Source organism: Drosophila elegans, unplaced genomic scaffold (genome assembly GCF_018152505.1).
Source record: "Drosophila elegans isolate 14027-0461.03 unplaced genomic scaffold, ASM1815250v1 contig_814, whole genome shotgun sequence".
NCBI classification, from domain to species: Eukaryota; Metazoa; Arthropoda; class Insecta; order Diptera; family Drosophilidae; genus Drosophila; species Drosophila elegans.
This window is the reverse complement of record NW_024546167.1, coordinates 17,783,739-17,804,706: the sequence shown is the minus strand read 5'-3', so window position 1 is coordinate 17,804,706 and position 20,968 is coordinate 17,783,739. Positions and strand designations below refer to the sequence as shown.

Sequence of the window (20,968 nt, the reverse complement as noted above, 5' to 3'; positions counted from 1 at the left end):
ATTGAGGAAAGCCGCTCGGAATTGTCTGCTTCAATTGCTTGACTTCGGTTTATGAAATTTGAATTTCTCTAAATTTAATATAACTGTACGTGCAGTCAAATTTTGGTTATAAATTTGCGAGCTTTTTTTAATGAAATTTAAATTTAAGTGTATGTTAAGCATATGACCTAAAATTAAATTTGATAAATCTTAAGTTTGTTTTTAGTTACTTTGGTAAACAAAGACAAAGACAAAAAAACAAACAAAATAAATTTTAAAAAATTGTATTTAGTTAATTAAATTAAATTAATTAAAAGCTCCAAGCTTCATCTCTCAAAATGTTAGCCCGTACTAAACTCTTATTTCAAACACGTTTGAAACTAATAAAAACATTTGTTTGATTTGTTCGTTGATTTGCATGTCCCCAGCTGCAGCAAATATGCTTTCGGCCTGGTCGGGAATTCCATTTAGTCCATTCTGGCATTCTGGCCAATACTCACTTGAGGAAATCGCCGGTGGAGGGACGCAGGACAATGGCGCATGGATACTGTGTGGCCCGCACAAAAGGATATGGCAGGCGGAAGGGGAGCAGGCGTGGCCCGCTCCTGTCTAGTTCCGCATTTGGTTCCGCATCCGCATTCGTATCCGCATCCCTATCCGCATCCCCATCCGCGTCCAGTGGGGCATTGCAATGGGGACAAGTGTGCGGCAAAGTGAAGCAGAAAACTTTCACGTTGCAGTGATGAAAACAGAGAATGCCCGGATCCGAGGTAATTGTGGCTGTAGTTGTCGTTGCCAACATGGCTCTGGGTGCTGTGTGGTTGCCTGTACAGTGAAACAAAAAATTATGGAAATATTACTTTCACATTAAAATTTTCTTTTTTAAAAGAAATCTCTAAAAAATATTTAGGTTTTAATGCAATTATCACATCAGCTCTGAAATCAAGCTTAAAAAGTTAATGAAGTTTAAAACTGTCCATTGAATATCTGAATTTAATGTTATTTTAATGTTTTGTCTTATTATAAAAACATCATGTTCTTTACCTAAAACATAAATTTCAAGTACCTACATTTTCATTATACTTTTTAAATTGCTTGAAAATTTGTTAAATACCTTTATATAGTTTTTTTAAAAGTCTAAGAATAACTTATCTAATTCAAAAAAAATAAAAGCAAACACAAGAAATACCGAATTGAAACCAAAATTTCAAGGACACTTTTTCATTAAGTGTTATCTCCTTTTCCTGGACCCTGTTTTCTGGCTCCTGGATCCCGGCTCCAGGGCTTCCCCTCCTTCTTTTGCCAACGGCTCGGGATGCTTCGCCTTGTGCCCGTATTATAATTGATACACTTTGTCTATTCCGCCACCCTACTCGTCCTCCTGTGGCGTCCTGTCTTTGGTGCTTGCGGTTTTTGGCCAGGCCTGAAACGAAAAGTAACGAAAAATTCTTGTAAATAAGCTGAAACCAGACGAAGTTGCGACCAAAAGCGGTTTGCCCGGCACATTCATTCGGTAAAGAGTTTCTGTGGTCAGTGGAAGGTAAAGGATCATGCAAGAAGGGGGAAACCAGGGAGTTAAAACAAAAACTGTGCAGCCTTTGTGACATTTGTCATCATTATTGGCTGCTCTTGGTTAAGGGGTATTTAAAAGCTTTTCGATGTCGGGCTTCCTACTTCTAACTAAAATATATATGGACTACTATATATTTCAAAATATTTATCTAATTAACGCATTTAAGTTTGCAACAGCCTTTACATATATAATAGGTAAATTACGTTGCTTGTTCTAATATAATTATTTGTTAGTTTTAGTATCTATAGATTTCAACATATATTAATTAACACAAAATTTCATTTTAAATAAATTATGAAATTAATTGATAGTGTACTAACACAAAATATTGAATATGATTAATATCTGACTATTAAATTCAATATTATCTAATATTTAATACAATGCATATTAAACTGCGTAATAAAGACCGCAATATTTAGATGAAAAACAAAGGTAAAAATATTTATGTGGATTACAAAATATTTGTTCCTCTTAACCAAAAACAAGTGTGCATTAAAAATCACTACCCCAAAGAAGAAAATGATTGCCAGCCCCTGTTAGCGTGTCTAGAAAATAGTTACCAAAACCGTAATTGCCGCACCCTATAACCAAAATATAGCTACCCAATCAATTAAATACGTATAAAAGCCACCCCAAAAAAACCAGTCATATGTTGGCCAAGGAGGAAAGCCGGCTTGAAAGAAAGCGGGCCAACACACAAAAACGTAAACAAACCGGCAAAATGCGAACTCACCACCTGACCAAAGGAAAAATCGGAAAATTCACCGCCAACAAATAGCCCAAAAACAGTTAAGAGAGAACAAGAAGAGAGCAAGGGAAATTCTAGCACCGCAAGGTGGAAAATGCATAATTCACGAATAAAATTTCCCGGCTCGCAATGCGGACTCGGCCTTTCGGGAACGATGGCTCTAAGGAAGCTCGAGGCGAACCAGTTGACGGCGAGCCGTGCGAGCAGACGGTCGTGTTTCAGTCGCAATCCCTCAAAGGAAAAGTTCCCTAACAACCCACATAGAAACCCATCATCAAAAACCATCGACACAAGTGCAACGGTGTGAAAAACGGGGAAAACTGTGTGAGCTTTCGTCTAAAAACGCAGGATATATCGTCGCATTATCCTTGGCAACAACCCAAAACCAAAACACAAAACACAAAAAAAAGAAAGGTCGAAAAACCCAAATAACGAACGGATTTTGCTTGTTTACAACTTGCGGTCAGGACTTTTACGGATTTTCAGGGGGGTTTGTTGTCGTGTTAGTTTGTGTGGTTTTTCCGCCCCCGTTCCCAGTGTGTTTGTGTGTTGTGCTGCTGTAAAGTGGAAGATGCCATGGCAACACATTGCTAATCGATGACGTGACCAAAAACAACAACAACAAAATAACCAAAGAAAACAAAAAAAAAAAAAACAGAAAAAAAGGAGCCCCCCTCTTCACACTTGGGATAACACAAGGATAATGACCATTAACTGATTTGGTATGTGGCAATCAACATTTTGACAGCGAAACCCGAAAATTTGGCTAACTGATAAAGTAACAAAATTCATTTTTGATGGCCTACCCCGCCCCCACCCCCGAAAAAAGGCAAAACTTAAGCCTCTTAAATGTTTTGGCAACCTCTTTTCTTTTGCGGCTGAATGCCGCATCTCAAGATCGAAGGAGATACGCCACCAGCAGGAAAAGTTGACATTCCGCAAACAAGCTGAAATTGCCGAAAGGATATAATTTATTTCAACTTTTCCTTTTGGCCCGCTCACACAGCTCTTAACCCAATTAGTGGGCGTGGCACTTGCACGAAATTAAAATGTTAACTTGGCAAACTTGCCAAAAAACTGCGAGAGAAACTAATCATGAAAAGTTTTTGTGACAGATTAAGTGGATAATTTTATGAAATGGGTCGCCAAAGGCTTAAAAAAGGGTAAATTAAGGCGGAATATAAAATATAATTACTATTATTATTATAAAACTGCTTGAGGTTTTGAGAAACTTATCTTGATTCCGAAAAATTCGTTTTTCCTATTTAAAGTTTTAAATTTTCTTGTACTCTTGGAAACTTTATATAGAACTATGTTTTTAATATTCAGACACACAGTTTCTTGGTCAAATATTCAAGGCTATTTAGAAACTTACAGAATAACCTTTGTAAAACTTTGTTTTCTTGACAAGTTTCAGCCTTCTCTAAGTTAGAAGCTTACAAAACTAATTCACAAAGTGATTTAAAAGTTTTGTTGATAAATTATTTACTTAAAATAAATTGTACAGAAATATTTAAATTAATATTTAAAAAAATTTGCATGGCAATTTGCTAACAATAAAAAGGAGACAAAAAAATATAAATTATAAAGAAATGAAAATGTTTAATATTTTGTAAGTCATATTCCAAATAAATTTGATTTACTGGCAAGCAAATAGTTAAATTATGTTTTTCTTTGGGTCATGAATAAAGAAGAAAAGCAGGTCAAGACAAGCAAAATGGTTAAAAGAAATTGCGGAATTTCGCTTAAAGCCTCGCCAGAAAACTTGGCTAACAAGCTGGATAACAAATGCAATAAAGGAAACGACAACGGGCCTTGGGAGACTCGAAAAGAATGTAACCAGAGGTAGATGGAAAAAATGGGCCATAGCAGCAACAATTTCGGGGAAATCCAGATAAACTTTATCTCTATGTTGTTTACCAACTTGAATTAAACACGCCCCCAAACACACATGAAAAAAAACAGTCCAAGCGAATCTCAAAGAGTTGCGAGAAATGAAATTACAACTTGCATCCTCTTCTTGACTTGTTTTTTGGCAAAGCACTTGGCCAGGACCTTCAAAAGGAATTGTTTGGCTAAAGAAAACATAGAAAGAAAAACCCAAAAAAAATTGGAAAAAAAATTTCTGAAATCAAGTTAAGCTTACGCATTTTTTTCTGCATGTACAACAAAAAAGGATATAAAAAAAGTGAAGGATACAAAAGTGAGGCACAAGGTGTTTACGTTGCAAAAGGCATTTTAAAAATGGACAAGAGCGAAAAAAAATCTGGATAAACTCTTTCTTCTTTTTGGTCAAGCTCATTTAAGCAAAATAAATTACAATTTATTAATGATGAACACTAAATTAATGATCAATTTAAAATTGTTTATCATATTTAAATGAAAATTACATTTCCCCTGAACCAGTTTTAATTAAGAAAAATAACAAACGTATTTTTAATTATTCCTTTCAATAATTAACTCCGCAACTCAATTGAATTTAAACAATCAGTTTGTAAGGGTGTTCAAGAAACGAGTTAATAATTAAGTGTGAGATGGAAAAGAGCTGCCAGGACCTTCCAGTAAGTAAATTTAACGGCAGTAACTGACAGGAAAAATTGCTCAAAATTTTATTGTTCTGTGCTTTTCCCCTTTTCTTGGCCTTTTACGCTTTTTTTCCGGATTTCTTTTGTTTTTGGTTCGGTCCGCAGCTGGTGACGCAGGATATAAATTACATTGGGAACAATAAGAAGAACAGCAGCAGAAGCAGTAGCTACAACAAGTGTTCAGTGAATTAATAACAAAACGGCGACAATAACGACAAAGTTGAAAATCCTGAAGGGCCGTCAAAATGAAATAAGCCGAGTTGACAACTTAGGAAGTCGCTTCCTTTTCCCCGAAAGAGAAACTCAAAATTCCCTGCAATGCGTGAATTAATTCAGAAGACACGAGAACCACACACGCGATGTGAGTTTTGTGGGGCAAAACACAGGTGCGTGCAGGAAAATCTTTCAGGAAGGGGGTTCGTATTCGAACTAATTATGACAGCTCAGCAAATACTGCATTACTTTGTTAATTCAGAAAACCAAAGTTTTGAATAACTCTATGGTCTGAAAAAATGTTGTTTTTCAAGCTTAACACAAATGTGTAATGAGAATAAATTAAACACACTTGCTTCTTACCTAAAATACATAAGCCACATATTTTGCCTTCAACTTTAAAAAAATAATATTATTCTTTGTACAAAATATTTTAGTTAAATCAATTTTATTTATTACTATATAAATTTAGTTTATCTCATCATTCTCAAACTTTTTCTTATTTCTTAACATAACATTTGCTGAAAATAATTTATATTTGAAATGTTTATACAAAAATAGTTTATATTATTATTGTCATAAAAATACCTCTAAAATATACTTGCTTGCTTTTTATTTTTTACTTAAGAAACCTTTTAGTTTAAGATGAGAAATGGCACCCCTTTTAACGATGCGCCTCTGACAGATGGTGAGCTACACGTGTGCCGCATGCTGTTGTTACCTCACCTCCATTTTCCGTTCCCCCCCGATTTTCCTCCTGGTTTCCTGCCACTTCGGCAGGATTTTCCCCTTCAGCCCCTCGACAGCTTCATAAAGCCAAGTGTTTGCGCTTTGAAGTTTCCGCTTCCGCAGTGAACAACGAAATGTTGCTGTTGTTGGTTGTTGTTGTTGCTGCTTGTTGTCGCTGGCTGCTGATACTGGTTGTTGTTGCTATTGCGGCACAGCATAAAACATACTTATTTTGAAGTTGTTGGCACAACCGAAAAACACCGGGAGACACACACTTTCAGATACCCATGATGCTCTTGCACAGAGCAAAAATATAACAAAGTCTTATAATAAATAAATGAAGCTACGAAATTTTTATTTTTTTTTTATTTTATGATTTATTGTTGTAATTAATTATTTTTTCAGCCTTAAAAATTTCAAAAAAAATTTTCTCAGTGCACCATGAGCATGCCAATGTTGAGCACTTTCAAATTTCCTTACGGTTGCATCGTTGTTCACCTTCCACGTCGCATCTGGTGTTTAAATCACGCAAAATTTAAATTACAAATTTCTTCTCGTTTTCAGTGGGTAAAACCCCCTAGGCTTCAAATTTAGTTTGGGAATTGTTTGCTTAAGGGGAAGTGAAGTGCCTGGGTAACTCCAGAGTAAATATTTAGTTAACTTTCGTGGGCGGCAGCCAAGGAGTTACTTATTTATTGTTTAACAAAGGCCCATCATTTAATCATAATTATTTCCTCTGTTAATTGAAAGTTTCCACTTCCTTGACTGCGCCCTATTGTCAACTTGAATTGAGGTCAGGAAAAAGCTTAAGACCTACTCGAACTCCAATCTTTATATGCACTTTAATGCCATAAATATTTGTACACGTTGCGGTCATAAATAACGACAGATTCATGGAATTTTATTACGAACATTTTATGCGCCAAAACCGAAATAACAAATACCAGACTGTGAATAAAAATGTGGATGATACTGGGATACTGGGATACTCGGAGTTAAGGGAAACTCGATATGAGTGAAGGCGAGGGAAAAGGGCAAACACTTTCACTTTGTGCCCATTTAAGGTCGTGTGTATGGTGGCATTTTTCCTCCGTACGTGCAATAAATAAGCGACTTATTTATGCCCCTCACACAGACACCGCCAATAACAAAGTATTTGGGTTAGTAATGTCATTTACGAGGCAAAACAAACATAAAGCGAAAATGTAAGAAAGCTCTGTTCACGTTTATACATTTCTCCTCGCCTTAAATCCGTCTTCAATGTAAGCTCTGCTAAATCTTAAAGAAGCAGGAGAAAAAAAAATAAAAGAATGAAAACCCAACGGACGAGCGTTCGTCTATTTAACTAACTGTGCATAATTCATAATTTAATTAAGAACCCAGCGAAATGAAAAAAGTTACACGAGGGACATTGACGCGCCCCCTCTCTGTCGTTTTCCACTCTCCCTGTCTCTGTTCCTCTCTCTGTCCCTGTCTCCATTTTCCACCCACCACTTGCAATTGTGTGTGTGAGTCAATGGCTGAGAAGCCCTGTTGGAAATTGCTAACGCTTTTCAGTGGGCGGTGGCTTGACATCTTAGCCATGTGCTCGTGGTGGCTGCAAATGGCCAACTGCCATAAGTCAAGGAAATCTGTGCACCCAAATGACAAGATTTTCCGCTGTTGGAGGAATGCATAAACTGAGCTCTGACTGGGATTACATTTTGAGAGGTGTGAAAAGGTTTGCTAAGCCCAAAGATGCATTGCACACAATGAGTTTAAGCGGCAAATGATAGTCAGGGGAAATCAGGCGAATTTTGGGAACTTCAAGTTATTAAAATCACTTAAAACATAATATATAAAGGATTACTAAAAGCACATGTCCACAGGTACAAAAAAAAACAACAGTAAAAATAAATATTTAATAAATTTAATATAAAATCATAAAAATAATTACAATGCATATTAAACTGCATAAATTAATATTAAAAAAATTTAATTAATGTGAAAATTATTGTAATAGTTAAGTTTAATATAGCTAAAATTTAACTTAAACTTTAAAATGACAAAATATTGTTCCATACAAAATTGTAAATTAGTTCTATAGATGGCCATATACATTTAAATTCAACTCATGAATTTATTATTAGAGAAGGTAAACTTTACTTATAAATATTGCATCCGCTAACCAATAAATTGTCGCACATTTCCGCCGCAAAGTCGGCAATTGATTGAAACGCATTTCGGTGGCATTTCAAAGCGTCCACAGAATCAAAGCAAAAAGTAGCTGCAGCTGAGAGAAGATAACATCAAACGTGCAGTGGAAATGCCAATCAAACCGCAAACGGTTGCCCAGAACATTGTTCGATTTTCCCACACCCCCGCATTTTGGCCATTTCCACTGCCAACTTGCCAACTTGTCACTGCAGAACCTAACAAGCCACACAAAAGACGTCCATGCGACTTGGTCAGCTCTTCATTTGGTCAGCTGCTGACAGCAACCGCCATCCGCCATCCACCACCACCAACAACACAACCAGCAGCGACACAGTTTGGTGGTTTTCCCAGTTCCCCTCGCTTTTCCCAACCCTTCTTTCCCAACATCCCCCCTTGACCAAGCTTCCATGGTTAATTAACTTGCCTCGCATCGCGTCGCCTTGCCAGCGAACAATTCCTTTGAACGAGTTTCATTTTTATACTCCCTTCGCTGCTACAAAGTTAAATGCTTTGACTTTGCGAAAGACAAAAGGAAAGCGATTTTCATCAACTAATTTAATTGCTGCGACGTGATATTGGGGGACGAAAAAAGCTAATTGAGGAATCATTTCAAGACTTTATTGATTGAGAGTCAAAGCAAAGTTTTTTAGCAATTAATACTTTGCAGACTGGATTAAGCAGTAATTAATTTAAAAGTGTAAGCTCTGGTAAAAAGAGTTTAAAAGCTGAACAAAAATGCTTTGAGATAAAATACGTTAATTAGGAAAATGAACAGGTTTTTGTTAAATGCTTAAAATAAAGAGTGTATATTTTGAACTACTAAAACAAAGCCAACGAAAAGGTAATTAAATAGAAAGATATATTGTTAGATATTTAAAGCTTCATAAGTCATGGTTATGGTTATTATTGTTATCGTTAAGCTTACAGCTGACAAAACCAATTAATGTTCTATATTTTCTGCCTAGAATAGCCAAATAAATCAACTTTAGCATTTTCCCATTAAAGTTTACCAGGAATTAACAAATTTGCACAGTTGTCTAGATGAGCAAGCTGCATTTAAATTAACTTCATTTTCTGCTCATTTGCAAATGCAAACATTTCACTTCTCTGCGAAGACACGCATGCAATTACAGTCGCCCACATAAATATATGGCCCAGGCATTCACTTAAGTTGCACAATTTTAATTACAATTGTAAGCAGAGGCGCCAACAAAACACACAGACACCAATGAGCCACGCCCACTAAATGGAAGTGTTAAACCAAAAAAAGAAAAAAAAAAACAAAAAATAACGAGGCAAGTGCAATAATAAACATACAGTGAAAATAAGGCAATGGATGCGGATAAGAAATAGGAAAATTCACATTGCGGAAGCGAAAAATTTTCATTTAAAGCGATAAAAACTTTTATTACCACTACGAAAAATGTTGAGAATGTTTTTGGCTGCCTGGCAGTATGCAGCATTTTCGCACAGTCGACTTTTGCACACACATATCCAGTAAAATCATATATATACACCGAAAAGAAGGAGCCATCGGAGTTATCTCCGCCCACAATTCGGCTTGGTTTCCAGCCATTTGTATAATCGATGTATCCATGCCGATGCCTTTCTGCCTACGCCCCCCCATAGGGGCACGCCCCTTTCTCCTACTTTTCCCTAGGAAAATCCCCCTTAACACCCGAGTGCCTCGCTCCTTTGTGTTGTTTATGTTACATTTGTGTGTTGCCTGCTTTTATTGCATTTGCGGCGTGATTTTCTGGTGAAACTCGATGTGAGGTTGCCAAAAAGGAGTTTTCCTCAAAGTAGAGCACTTCTGCCCCCCAGAAAGGCAAACGAAAGTAGTGCAGAGGATTAGACGAGGGAGGGGATTAGGCCACATTTTAGGCTTATGAACATTGCCAGAGCATATTTCATGCTCATATTGATTTTTGATAGCAAGCAAAGCAAAGCCAAGCCAAGTAGGAAATGTGAAAATGAAAATGAAAATGAAAATGAAGGAGAAATAAATCGGAAAAACCAGGCGATTCCCTAATGGAAGTGCCTGTAAAAACGAGTTATCTCATAGCCATTGATAAGTTTATTTGAGTTTGGCTACGAATTCAGTTTCAAAGTGTTTGACTTGCAATTTACATTTATAAAGGGGGGTTATGGAGGTAAATATAATTTGATTTTTATTTTACACACGTAACTATTAAGAGTACTTAAGATCAAGTCAAAGTGTCCACCAAATTAAACTCGAAAACCAGGGAATGTTCGCAGATGAACGTATAAATAACCAATACTGATTTAATTTACGTTTGTTGTATTGGATGCCATATGGCCATCGAAAACTGAGTAAAACAAACTTGAAACCGAAAAAACCGAAAAAATAAATGCAACGCAATGTGTATAAATTGCAAGACAAATACGTTTAAATAAATCTGCAGGCAGCACAGATTGCTTTAATAAATATTTCGGGGCGGTGGGCGGTGGTCAGAAGAAATGTGTTTACACAGAACAAACGAGCGGCGAAAAAGGCAAACAAAAAAAAACACAAAAGGATTCCCGAAGAAAATCAACGACAATATTCGAAACATTTTTAAAACACATTTAGAAAACAAAGAGGGAAAGCTATCAGAGCGAAAAGGGGCAGCCCAACACAATGTTAATGTCGAAAGGCAAGTGTGCTAGGTCAGCAAAGGGGGCCAAAAGGGAAGGGCTCCAAAGTCAAGGAACACATGGCGTATGCGCAATCTTGGTGTATCGTATTCTGAGCTAGAGTCCTTTTCTGTGCGAGAGTGGAGCGCGTGCTGACACTTAATCTTCCAGCTGACGCAGATGCAGCCCAGGATATGGCAGTCATATATCTAGGAGGCTTTGAACTTCCTAGCCAGCGGATGTCGCATGTTATCCGACTTGCAAAGGAAAAGAAAAAAGGGGGAGCAAAATATAGCAGCACAAAGCTAATGCACTGGGCATGGGCATTTCTCCTAGCATGGAAAAAAACTCTGAATGCAAAATGGGTGAATTCAATTGGAAGTTTAAGCGAAGCTTGGATTGTGGACTTATGCTTCTCTCTTGAACATAAATCTTAAGCACTTCAAGTAGTTGGAAATATATATTCAAAAGATTTTCCCCTATTAAGACATAGTTAAGAACTTTTTTCTACAAAGCAATTTCAACCCCCATTTGACCCACACTGCGTATGAGTTATGAAAATCGTTTCCGAACATCATCAGCAGCAACTGTGACAGAGAAATGCTCACGAATACTTCAAAGTCAGAAATTGATTTAAGTCAATTAATTATAACGACCCGTAACAACAATAACAAGAACCCGACCAACTGGCCACGCCCTCTAACCAAAAAGCCAGCTCTGCCCCCGCCCCTTTTCACATCTCCTTATTGCCACACCCCTCGCAAGCAACGTGACGTTTTTACACATCGAAAAACTCTTAATAAAATGAGTTTCTTATTATATTAATTTAAAATTGTATATTTTTTGACATAAAGATTTATTATTAAAGAGGTTTTTCAAGGTCAATTGTTATTCCGTGCAGACGAAGGCAATCTTTTATTTAAGTTAGTTTAATTTTGTTGTGCATAATTTCGAAATTAAACTTTTAAATTATTACCCATCGATTGAATTTCTTAAATTTTTCATAGAATAAAGAATAAAAATTAAAAAGGATTTTCAAACTTTTACAGATATTTGTTATTCCGGGAACAGAATATATTTTATTTAGGCTTAAATTTAAAGTTATTTCCCATTGATTTAATTACTTAAACTATTTTTATGGATTATGCTTAGTAAATACACACAAGCCAACATTTTTGTCATGCACTTATGAAATGAATCTTGCAAATATGTAAACACTTATTCACTAATACAATATACAAATACGTGTTAATACGTGTTCGCAATAAAACTTGCGAAATTTCTTTTTATAAAATATGCATTTTTCCTCTCCGTGTGTCCAAATCAATTGGCCAGCTGCTTTTGGGAAGTCCATGTTTTTGGGGGCAGGGGTTTTTAGGTGGGTGGATGGTCTGGTAGATGGAAAAGACCATGTAATCGTATTAGGCAAACGGAACTGGTAGCTGGCCGAGCACGTGTTTGCCAAAAGGGGATGGAAACGGGGGAAATTGGGGGTAAGGTGGGGGGTACTTAAAGGTAATTGTATTTGTGCACTGCAAACATGGCGTGTTTTATTAACAAAGAGAGGGCGAGAGTGGAATGTGTTTACTCATATGTCTTGTCAAAGACATGTTAATTATTTTAACATGTGTGTAACTCTGCGTTCGTGTGCGTTCATTGTTCTGTTTATTTTTGGCCATCGATTTTCACACGCTCTGTATTACAGGACAACAGAAACAAGCGAGCACAAACAGTTAAATTTACAAGAAGATCCTGGCTCAATGGCTTGGCATATTGCCTGCCTTATTATAAACTCCACTCCCTACCCCGAAAAACGCTTCCCTTTTCGGCGAGCAGACTTTTTCCAAATATTTGCACAATATTTGTCAGAATTAATTAACAATATGAGTGAGGAGGGAAGAAGCACTTGTGTTGTCTCAGCATATTTCAAGTTTTTTACGCCAGCCGTTGTTTACTCGAAAGCGCTTTGCATAAATAGCACAACTCAAGCCGGAAAAAAATGTGCACAATTTAATTAAATTTATGCGAACAAATTTCTTTGGTCTGCTAATAGCAAATAAACAAGAGCAGGGACACTAAGAAATGTTTAACATTGTATTTTATAGAAGCAGGAAAATAATAGGGAGGTTACAATATGTCAACCAAGAAAGTGGTATACAATTTTTTATAGTAAAAAGTTTAAGTTCAAGTCCATAAGGAACATAATAGGTAAATTCTTTATAAAAAGAATGTATGTTTAAAAATAAAAAAATAATTAAAACTTAATCAGATTAATAAAAACAGGGAAACAAACAAAATAAGGTTTGATTTCAGCAAGTATTAATGCTCTAATCTTGGCGTTATCCAATAAATCATCATCACAAAATCATATGAAAGTACAAAACCAATTATTATCAATGCTTATTTTACCCTTTAAGTAGCTTAGTTATTTGTAGACCAAGTCCTCCTTGTAATCTGGACCACAATTCATCACTATCAGTATTTGGTAATTTATCTCAGGAACTTCCTGTTGCCTATTATCCCAAAAAACCTGTCACACTGTTTCTTATCACCGACTAACGAAGCTGTGGAAAACATGCTTATAATTACCCCACCAGATTACACATTGCCTAACAAGGCCCATTCATTAATGTCATCAAATTCTAGAAGGACAGGCGACAACGTCTTCCATCTCGTCCTGCAAACCTGCAACATTATGTCAACACACACAGACACACACACACAGTTGGCAAATGGCCCACGTTAATGGCAAATCCCCGAACCCCATTTCCCCAGATCTCTAGCTCCTGGGATTTTCACAAAGTTGCAGTTGCTGCAAATGCCATAAAAAGCCAACAGAAACGGCAGCAACAGCAGTTGCAACATAAAAACCAGAAACGTCTAGGCTGCGGATCTGAGTTTTGGCCTGGCTTTCATTCAGGTGGACGACGTGAATTTTCCGAATGAAAACGTTTCGGTTTTATGTCCCTCCCTTCGCTAGTTAACATTTTTGCAGCGCAAAATGGGCCAAGTATTCAGGTGCCACCGATTAGATGACATTGGCTGCTTAACGATTGCAAAAACCAATTGAAAATATATATAATTTATTAAGGAAAATGTAAGAAGGTGTTTGAGAAATCCTATCAATCTTTAACAAGGTTTTTAATCCGAAATTTTAAATTTTGGAAAAGGTAGTTATAATTATAGTTAGTTTTTCAATAACATTTGAACAAGAATATATTTTTTTTGAAGGAAAATGTGATTTATTAGTTTAAATTTTATCAACATTTTTCTATTTTTTAAAGTAAGCTTAAATATTTTTTATGATTACCAATAATGGTAAACAATTTTAAGTTGCATTATATTCAAAACTATTTTTTCGTTAATTAAAATTCTAGATTGCCCACATAGGAAGTACTACACATCATTCATTTTTTGCGATTGCATTTCGCTATAGTTCTCAACTTATTTGTAAACTTGAAATGGGCAACATTTTGTTTGTTCGTTGTTGAATGGAAAGGGGAATTAAGTGATGGGTTTCAGTTCTGCACTCGGCAATGTCTCTGTGTAACTTGAACAACTTCAGGCTTCTTCTCCGGCAATTCGAGATTGGCTCTGCAGGACCTGCTGGTTCACTTGGTTCACTTGGTTCACTTGGCTGCCGGCCAGTTTCAGTCATTCGTGCGCATTTCATGCTGCCTGTGTTTACAAGCTAAATTCATTCGACGCCGCTTGTCGCCTGCCGTCATCAGCTATGTGATGATATCCTTGTACCACCCTCGAAACCTTCACTCCACATTTTCTATCAGGATAGTGCTGCTTTTTCCATCTCTCGCCCCGTATTGTTCTGTGTTCTCCTGAGTATGCAGGCTGGTGATGGGAAAATGGCTGCAACAATGGCAACAGGAGCCTCATCAGCGTCATCAGGATCCATTGCCTGGTGTCAACCTGACCACAAAATGTGCACCCAAAAAAATACATGGCCTTCAACACAAGCGATTTTATAACTTATGGGTTTTTAAATCAAAAAACTACTTGCAATCAATCAAATATTAAAAAAAAAATATATAAAAAAGATTTAAAATCTCGCAGGCTTAAAAATAACCTAAACTACCTAGATGCACTTGAACAAATATTTGACCTAAAACTAGAGGGGTTTTAAAATCTATCGAATAAGAAATAAAATAACTACCTTAATTACAAATTTTCTTTATTGACTAAATAAATTATACATAGTTTATTTCCAGTTATCCTATCGTTATTTGTATATTGTGATGATAAGGATCTTTAGTTTATAACATTATTAATTAATTAAATAGATATAGATTCATTCTAATTTTAGAATATTTTTTAAAGTGTACATTGTAAATTGTACACCATAAAAATATTGATTAGTTTAACGACTCTAATTTCCAGTCAAAGATAGCTGACAAAACTGCCTTTCCGCTCTGTATTAGCTGCGTATAATCTCAACATTATGACTTGACGTTGGCCATATAGTCATCCGCTCAAACAATATGGTCAGAAAACTCCCCACCCCTCGAGGGAAATGATAAAAAACAGTTGCAGTCGCTTGGTCGTTGGCCAAGTAAAGTCGAATTTATGTTGATGATGCAGTCGAGTTATGAGGCGTCTGGCTGCAAGTTCTACTCCTGATCCGGATCCCTTATTTTGTGTCCAAGTGTCCCGGTCTGTTTTCCGTGGCCATGGCAAATGTCCCTTGCCTTGCTGCAATTGACGTTGCTGGTTTCAATTTTAAACTTGTCGCAAGAGCTGTCTTTCATAATTTTTTTTGTCCACTCTTGACAGAATTCTATGGCTGCCATAAAAAATATTTATTTTCTACCAGAGTGAAAATAAAACCAGAATTGTTGGTAACATTTTAGCAGCTAAAACACATGTGACTGGAAACATGTTTTTCCGTACGTTATCAATTTTAATAAACTAAAACTGCGCTTAAAGAAAATATATTTATATTGTAGGGTAAGGTAGAGTTAAACTATTATTTAAGATATTGTTTTCACTGTACACACTCACCATTCTCCATTCCGTTTTCCCAACGCTAAACATTTAAGTACCCAAAAGCACCAGAACTAACCAAAAATCCATGCAACATATGTGTGATATGCGCACAAGTTCTCGGGTTTATTTTGACACATGTGTAATGGGAAAATGTAGTGTACAACTGGCCATCACACGAAGCGAAATGAAATGGAAAGCCACATGGTGGCATTATGGATTAGATGTGTAAAACGCTTTCCTACTGTCACACAAAATCATGTGCTATTTGGGGACTTAGTTTGGGCTTTGTTGAAAATTATTTCAATAAATAGGAAAACTGGCAATCGGCTCAGAAAGGAAATTATTTTAGTATTTAGGCTTCTGTTAATATAATTTTGTTATCTATGAACTGAATTGGAATCTGCTTAAATACTTAATTAATCCCTTAATCTAGGAAATAATGTGATGGCTATTTTTAACACGTATTATTGTTACCGGAGCTTAAAGCAAGATTTAATTTTATTAAAATATAGAAGTTTTGCGCTTAAATAAATAAAACAAAAAAAAATGGAAATTGTTAACCAATTGTGTGTGCAAAAATCTTCCCCAACTATTTAATTGCCACTTTAGCAGCGACAAATCCAAAGCTTTTTACGCTACTTAAAACAATTGTGGCCGCAAATATTATCCCACAATACTTATGGTTTTTTTTTACGCTCTGCACTTTTTTACAGATTGCGAATTGAAATGGCAGCAACAATGTGAACCGACGAGAAGAGCAACAATATACCAACGAAAAGCACTGAAAATAAGCAGCAAGGAAAAAAGTAGGAAAAAATAGAAAATATCGGATAGAAACGGACAGAAATCATAAACAAGAATGTCCGGCATTTGCGAAGGACTGTGAGCTGCAAGGATGCTGATGCTGATGCGATGCGAAGGCGACGCAGATTGCATTCAAGGACCGCTGGGCCAGCAAACAATCAGTGGGGCAAACAATGAGAACTAATAAAGCACTTAAGCGGATAGACGACCAGCAGCAACAAGGACACCCAAGTGGAAGCAAGTCTCCAGCAGAAGCAGTAGCACCAGTAGTAGTAGCACTATCAATCAAAATAAGATTTCCCGCACCCGTGCCACGGGGCGTATGATCAACGTGCATCAGCTTGATAAGCCGACAATGGCGATTTCGCCTCAAATTAGACGCGACATGGGTCGACGATGTGCCACATCGTTGCAGCCCAAGGATGTTGAGGATGGGTCAGTTTCCAGGGCAGTAACCACACCGCTGACGGCCAATGGAGCCACCACCATCACTGTTACCCCCAAAGACATGCAACGAAACCACCTGCTAAAGATGCCAACAGCAACCATAGAGAAACCAACGATAACAGCCACCACCAGCATCATTCTCACGAATACCAATACCGAAACCAGTACTGCTGCCAAATCAGCAGCAACAGCCGTTCGAAACCCTTGCCGGGCTTTAAGGATATTATCCAAGGGTCTGCTGCTACCCACCCTGATCCTGGGCATCCTCGTGGGCGGCAGCCAGGCGGGATTCGCCTGCCTCAGCAATCCCTGTGTGTTCGGCGTCTGCATCGATGGTCTGAACAGGTGAGTTCAGCTGAAAACACCTCTCTTACACTGATACAACAAATTGAATAGTTAAACAACTTTTGTGACTATCAACAAGTGTAACTACAAAGTAAAAAATTAAAACACTTTATCTTAAAAATCACCGTTGTTAATACACCAACAAAAAAATATATATATTAAATAAGATATATATTTTGGTTAATCAAGTACAACTAAGCAACGATTTTAAAAACGCAAAAATTATTAATTTCTTTTATTTTAACGGTTTTGAGCTAGAGATTTTTGCGCATGCCAATGGCAGTTTTTCCCCATTTTTCTTTGTCTGAACTTATTATCGGCCAGGCAGCAACCAATAAACCCGTCCAACACATTTCGAGTGGCAATAAACTTGCGCCACTTGAGCATCATGAGAGCAGCCAGCTTCAGTTTCAGTTGCCATACTCTGATGCATTGGTACCATAGCATATAGGATCCCACACCATATAGATATAGGGCAGCTCCGATGTTGATACCGCCACTTAGCAGGGAAATGAATTTACCCTCGCCCTCCCATATTATTTTCTGCTCATGTTTCAGGGGGTTGAACTCCACCCGCCTCGCATCCTTTACACTTTTTTAATGCATGCCTGTTTCAATGGGGTTAAGTTGCGGCCACTGCCATTGAGATGAGAAGGGAGAAAAACCATGGGGCAGAAAAAAGGGCTGAGTGGGTTTCAATTGCAAGCAGCTGGAAAATTATCAACTTGGACGACCAGCCAAAGTGCATTCTTAATGGAGAAAATGTACAGCAAGGATATGCAAAATATTTCAAATTTTGTTGAAAAACTCAGTTTCCATAGTGAAAGGAATTTAATTAAATACATTTTTTGTAGATAATCGGGCAATTAAAAAAATGACTACTCAATGCAAGTATTAAAATACTGAATTCCGAAGTTTCAAGGGTTTCGCATTTATTTATAAAGGTGTCTAAAAGTATGCAGTGTATTTAAAGTATGAAAGGTTAATATGAACATTACGAAAGAGAAAGCTCCATTTTTTTGGTGCATACTTTTGGACACCTTTTAAAATTATTTCAAAACTCTAGGTATTTCTGTTTCACTTATTATTCTAGCCAAAGAACTTCTCAAATTTTAAATCAATAATTTCCATCTTTTAACGATTTGTCAGACATATCTTAAGTCTAGCAATGCTATGCAAATTCATTGCAAATATCGCCCGAATCTTCATTTCATCTCAAATTCAAATCAGAGAAGCTCACCAAATTGCTGCACTTCCAACCGTTCAGTGGGGTAAACTTTGAGGCTTAGCTGTCAGCGATTCCAACATACGATTTCTCCACAGACATACGTATGTATATACTGTATATGGCTCAAAAGCAAGTGCGCAAACAAGTTAGAAGACGACTGAGAATTTTTCTCCTTGACGCCATTTATACTACTAAGTAACTGCCATTTTATTTTTCTATGCTCACTTCGCGATATATGCAACCGCTAATCCCACCCAAAAACCCAAGCCATCCAGCATCAACAAACACCACTGACGGGAAAAGCGGTTAAGATATTTTTTTACGATAGCTCGCTGGGAAAGCTGCAAGTCAAATACGAAATGCGAAATGCGAAAACCAGAAGCTTGAAATCTTTTCCCGCCGCTTGCATTTCCCTTGCCAAAAGCGGAAAACTCAGGCTGGCCAAGTCGGATGGATGTGAAAGTTTATGTGCTGGCAAGCGAAATTTATAGCTGCAATTAAATTTAACACGATGCCATGAGATTTAAACGGATTAACTGAATAGTTTTCGACCATCTTAAACTTTTGCAGTCGACGGTCGACGGGAGAAGGGGAAACAATGTAGAGCAGTTTACTGGCTACGAAGAACATTGATATTTTATTGGTTTACCCGGGGTTTTACGCCAGATAAGCGCGCTCTTAACTGTTTTATGAGTTCGCTCTAAAACCTCCAATAAAATTGACTATAAAAGGGGAGCGGAAGAATATGATTTGTTTGGCAAGTGGCCAAATCCAATAAAGTACTTCACTCAATTGAGTTTTGTTAATGGATACTTAACTATTATTTACAAATTCTTGCCATATGAACAATGAAGAATTTAAATTTATCAAAGCAACTACTTATCTTATTATGCTTAATAAGAAAGTGTTTCGATATAATTTACTTTACCAAATAAATACATCAATCATTTTCATTGATTGCGCTTCCAAAAAAAATATTTATAAATAGAAAACCACTTTCATAAATGATTGCTAAGTTCTCAAATCATTCACCTAATTTCCTACTTTCTTCAATATCTTGATGGCCTGCTACTCAGTTATTCTGCCCGCAAATAACAAGTCCAATGCCATTATGTAGTCATTTCCCAATTGCTACTGGCTGAAGGCAGCAAATCAAACGGTCCCCGGGGTGAAAATGTCCAACCGAAGGCCATAATCAGCCAGAATCTCGGGGACTTCAGTCAGCTTCAGTTAACTGAAAACAAGAGCCGAGAACACCGAACACCGAACAACGGACGAGTGTGTCTAGGTGCTTATACTTGTGCTTAGCCCATAACAGACATGTGCACCGGGAGAACTCGTCAGCCTCTCCTGCATCCTAATGTAATCCATTATAAAGGACAACAGTAAGCCAACGTCACTTATCCCCCATTCCATTTACACGGATAAAGAAACTTCTTTAATTAAGCCGGTTACCAGGCAGCAGCAGCAGCAGTTTTAGCCATGTTTGCACTGTTTTCTCAGGTCTCAGGTATCACTAACACACTCCTCGACCACAGTTCCCCTGACACTCTTTTTTGTTTTTATGCTCTTTGCATTTCCGTTTCAATTTCAATTCGGTTTGCCGAAATACACATAGAAACGGAAATGGAAATGGAAAAACCCAATCCCAATCCCAAATGTCTACCAAATATTTATTTCCACAACTCCTCAAGTGTTATGTTGGGCTGGCCCAAAGTTTATAGCACTCAACTGGCCGGCTGTTTGGCTGTAGGGTATGTGCATTATGCCTGCATGCAGAAGATCTGAGCTTGGAAAGTCGTCTTAATTTATTCAGGAAAGTGCTGCATCATAAAAGAGCATGCCAGAGTGGAAATGAGTACATCAAACTTTTGCTGAATTAAGTGAAAGTGGAATTATTTCAAAAATATAAAATAATATTCGTGTCAATTTAAACAAAGGGTTGTAAAGTGCAAGCAAATGATTAAAATCAATCAAATATAAAGATAGATACCTTACATACCTTTATAAAATAATGACTTCTGAAGCAACAACCCTCAAATAAAGTTTCTTGGCATATTGACATTTTTCTTTAATTTTCTGATGGGTTTGCTTAATAGTCAAAATCCAAACATATTATCTACATTTTCTTTATTATTATAATTTTTATTTATAAATTCTGAGAAGTGGCCATTATTTAGTTCTGATGTGGGATCTTTATATCTGAGTACACATTGTATTTATCCGTGTACGCCCATCTCCGTTGTTTCCTTCACTTCAATTACGGCAAACTGTCATTATAGTATACCGTTATCTACCCTCACCTTTCTACTCATTTTTTGCCATTTGGCGATACTATTTTTATCCAAAGCATTTGGTTCGCTGTCTCTCTAACTCCTGTTTCTCCCTATATTCTTTTTCGGTATCGTGCTATTTTTTAACCAACGTTTGATGCATCATTGACACACCGTTGCGGACCCACCCACTAAAACTCGATGGAA

General features: G+C 37.0%; 2 protein-coding genes across 3 annotated transcripts in view; one reads left to right on the top strand and one right to left on the bottom strand.

Annotated features, from left to right (window-relative positions):
- Window positions 1-20,968, bottom strand: part of LOC108147908 (MKRN2 opposite strand protein) — a 57,928-nt gene that overhangs the window by 1,142 nt on the left and 35,818 nt on the right. For both annotated transcript variants that reach the window (XM_017274669.1, XM_041710232.1), the window contains 2 exons: window positions 1,169-1,402; window positions 480-804 (listed from right to left, as the gene is read on the bottom strand). In XM_017274669.1, the coding sequence (XP_017130158.1) occupies window positions 480-781 (302 nt within the window). In that variant the 5' untranslated portion in view covers window positions 782-804; window positions 1,169-1,402. The remainder of the gene's footprint in view (window positions 1-479; window positions 805-1,168; window positions 1,403-20,968) is intronic.
- The window catches only part of LOC108147905 (protein eyes shut), a 56,277-nt gene continuing 37,808 nt past the window's right edge, over window positions 2,500-20,968 (top strand). The window contains exons 1-2 of the mRNA XM_017274666.2: window positions 2,500-3,025; window positions 16,378-17,260. Coding sequence (XP_017130155.1) covers window positions 16,791-17,260 — 470 coding nt within the window. The 5' untranslated portion in view covers window positions 2,500-3,025; window positions 16,378-16,790. The remainder of the gene's footprint in view (window positions 3,026-16,377; window positions 17,261-20,968) is intronic.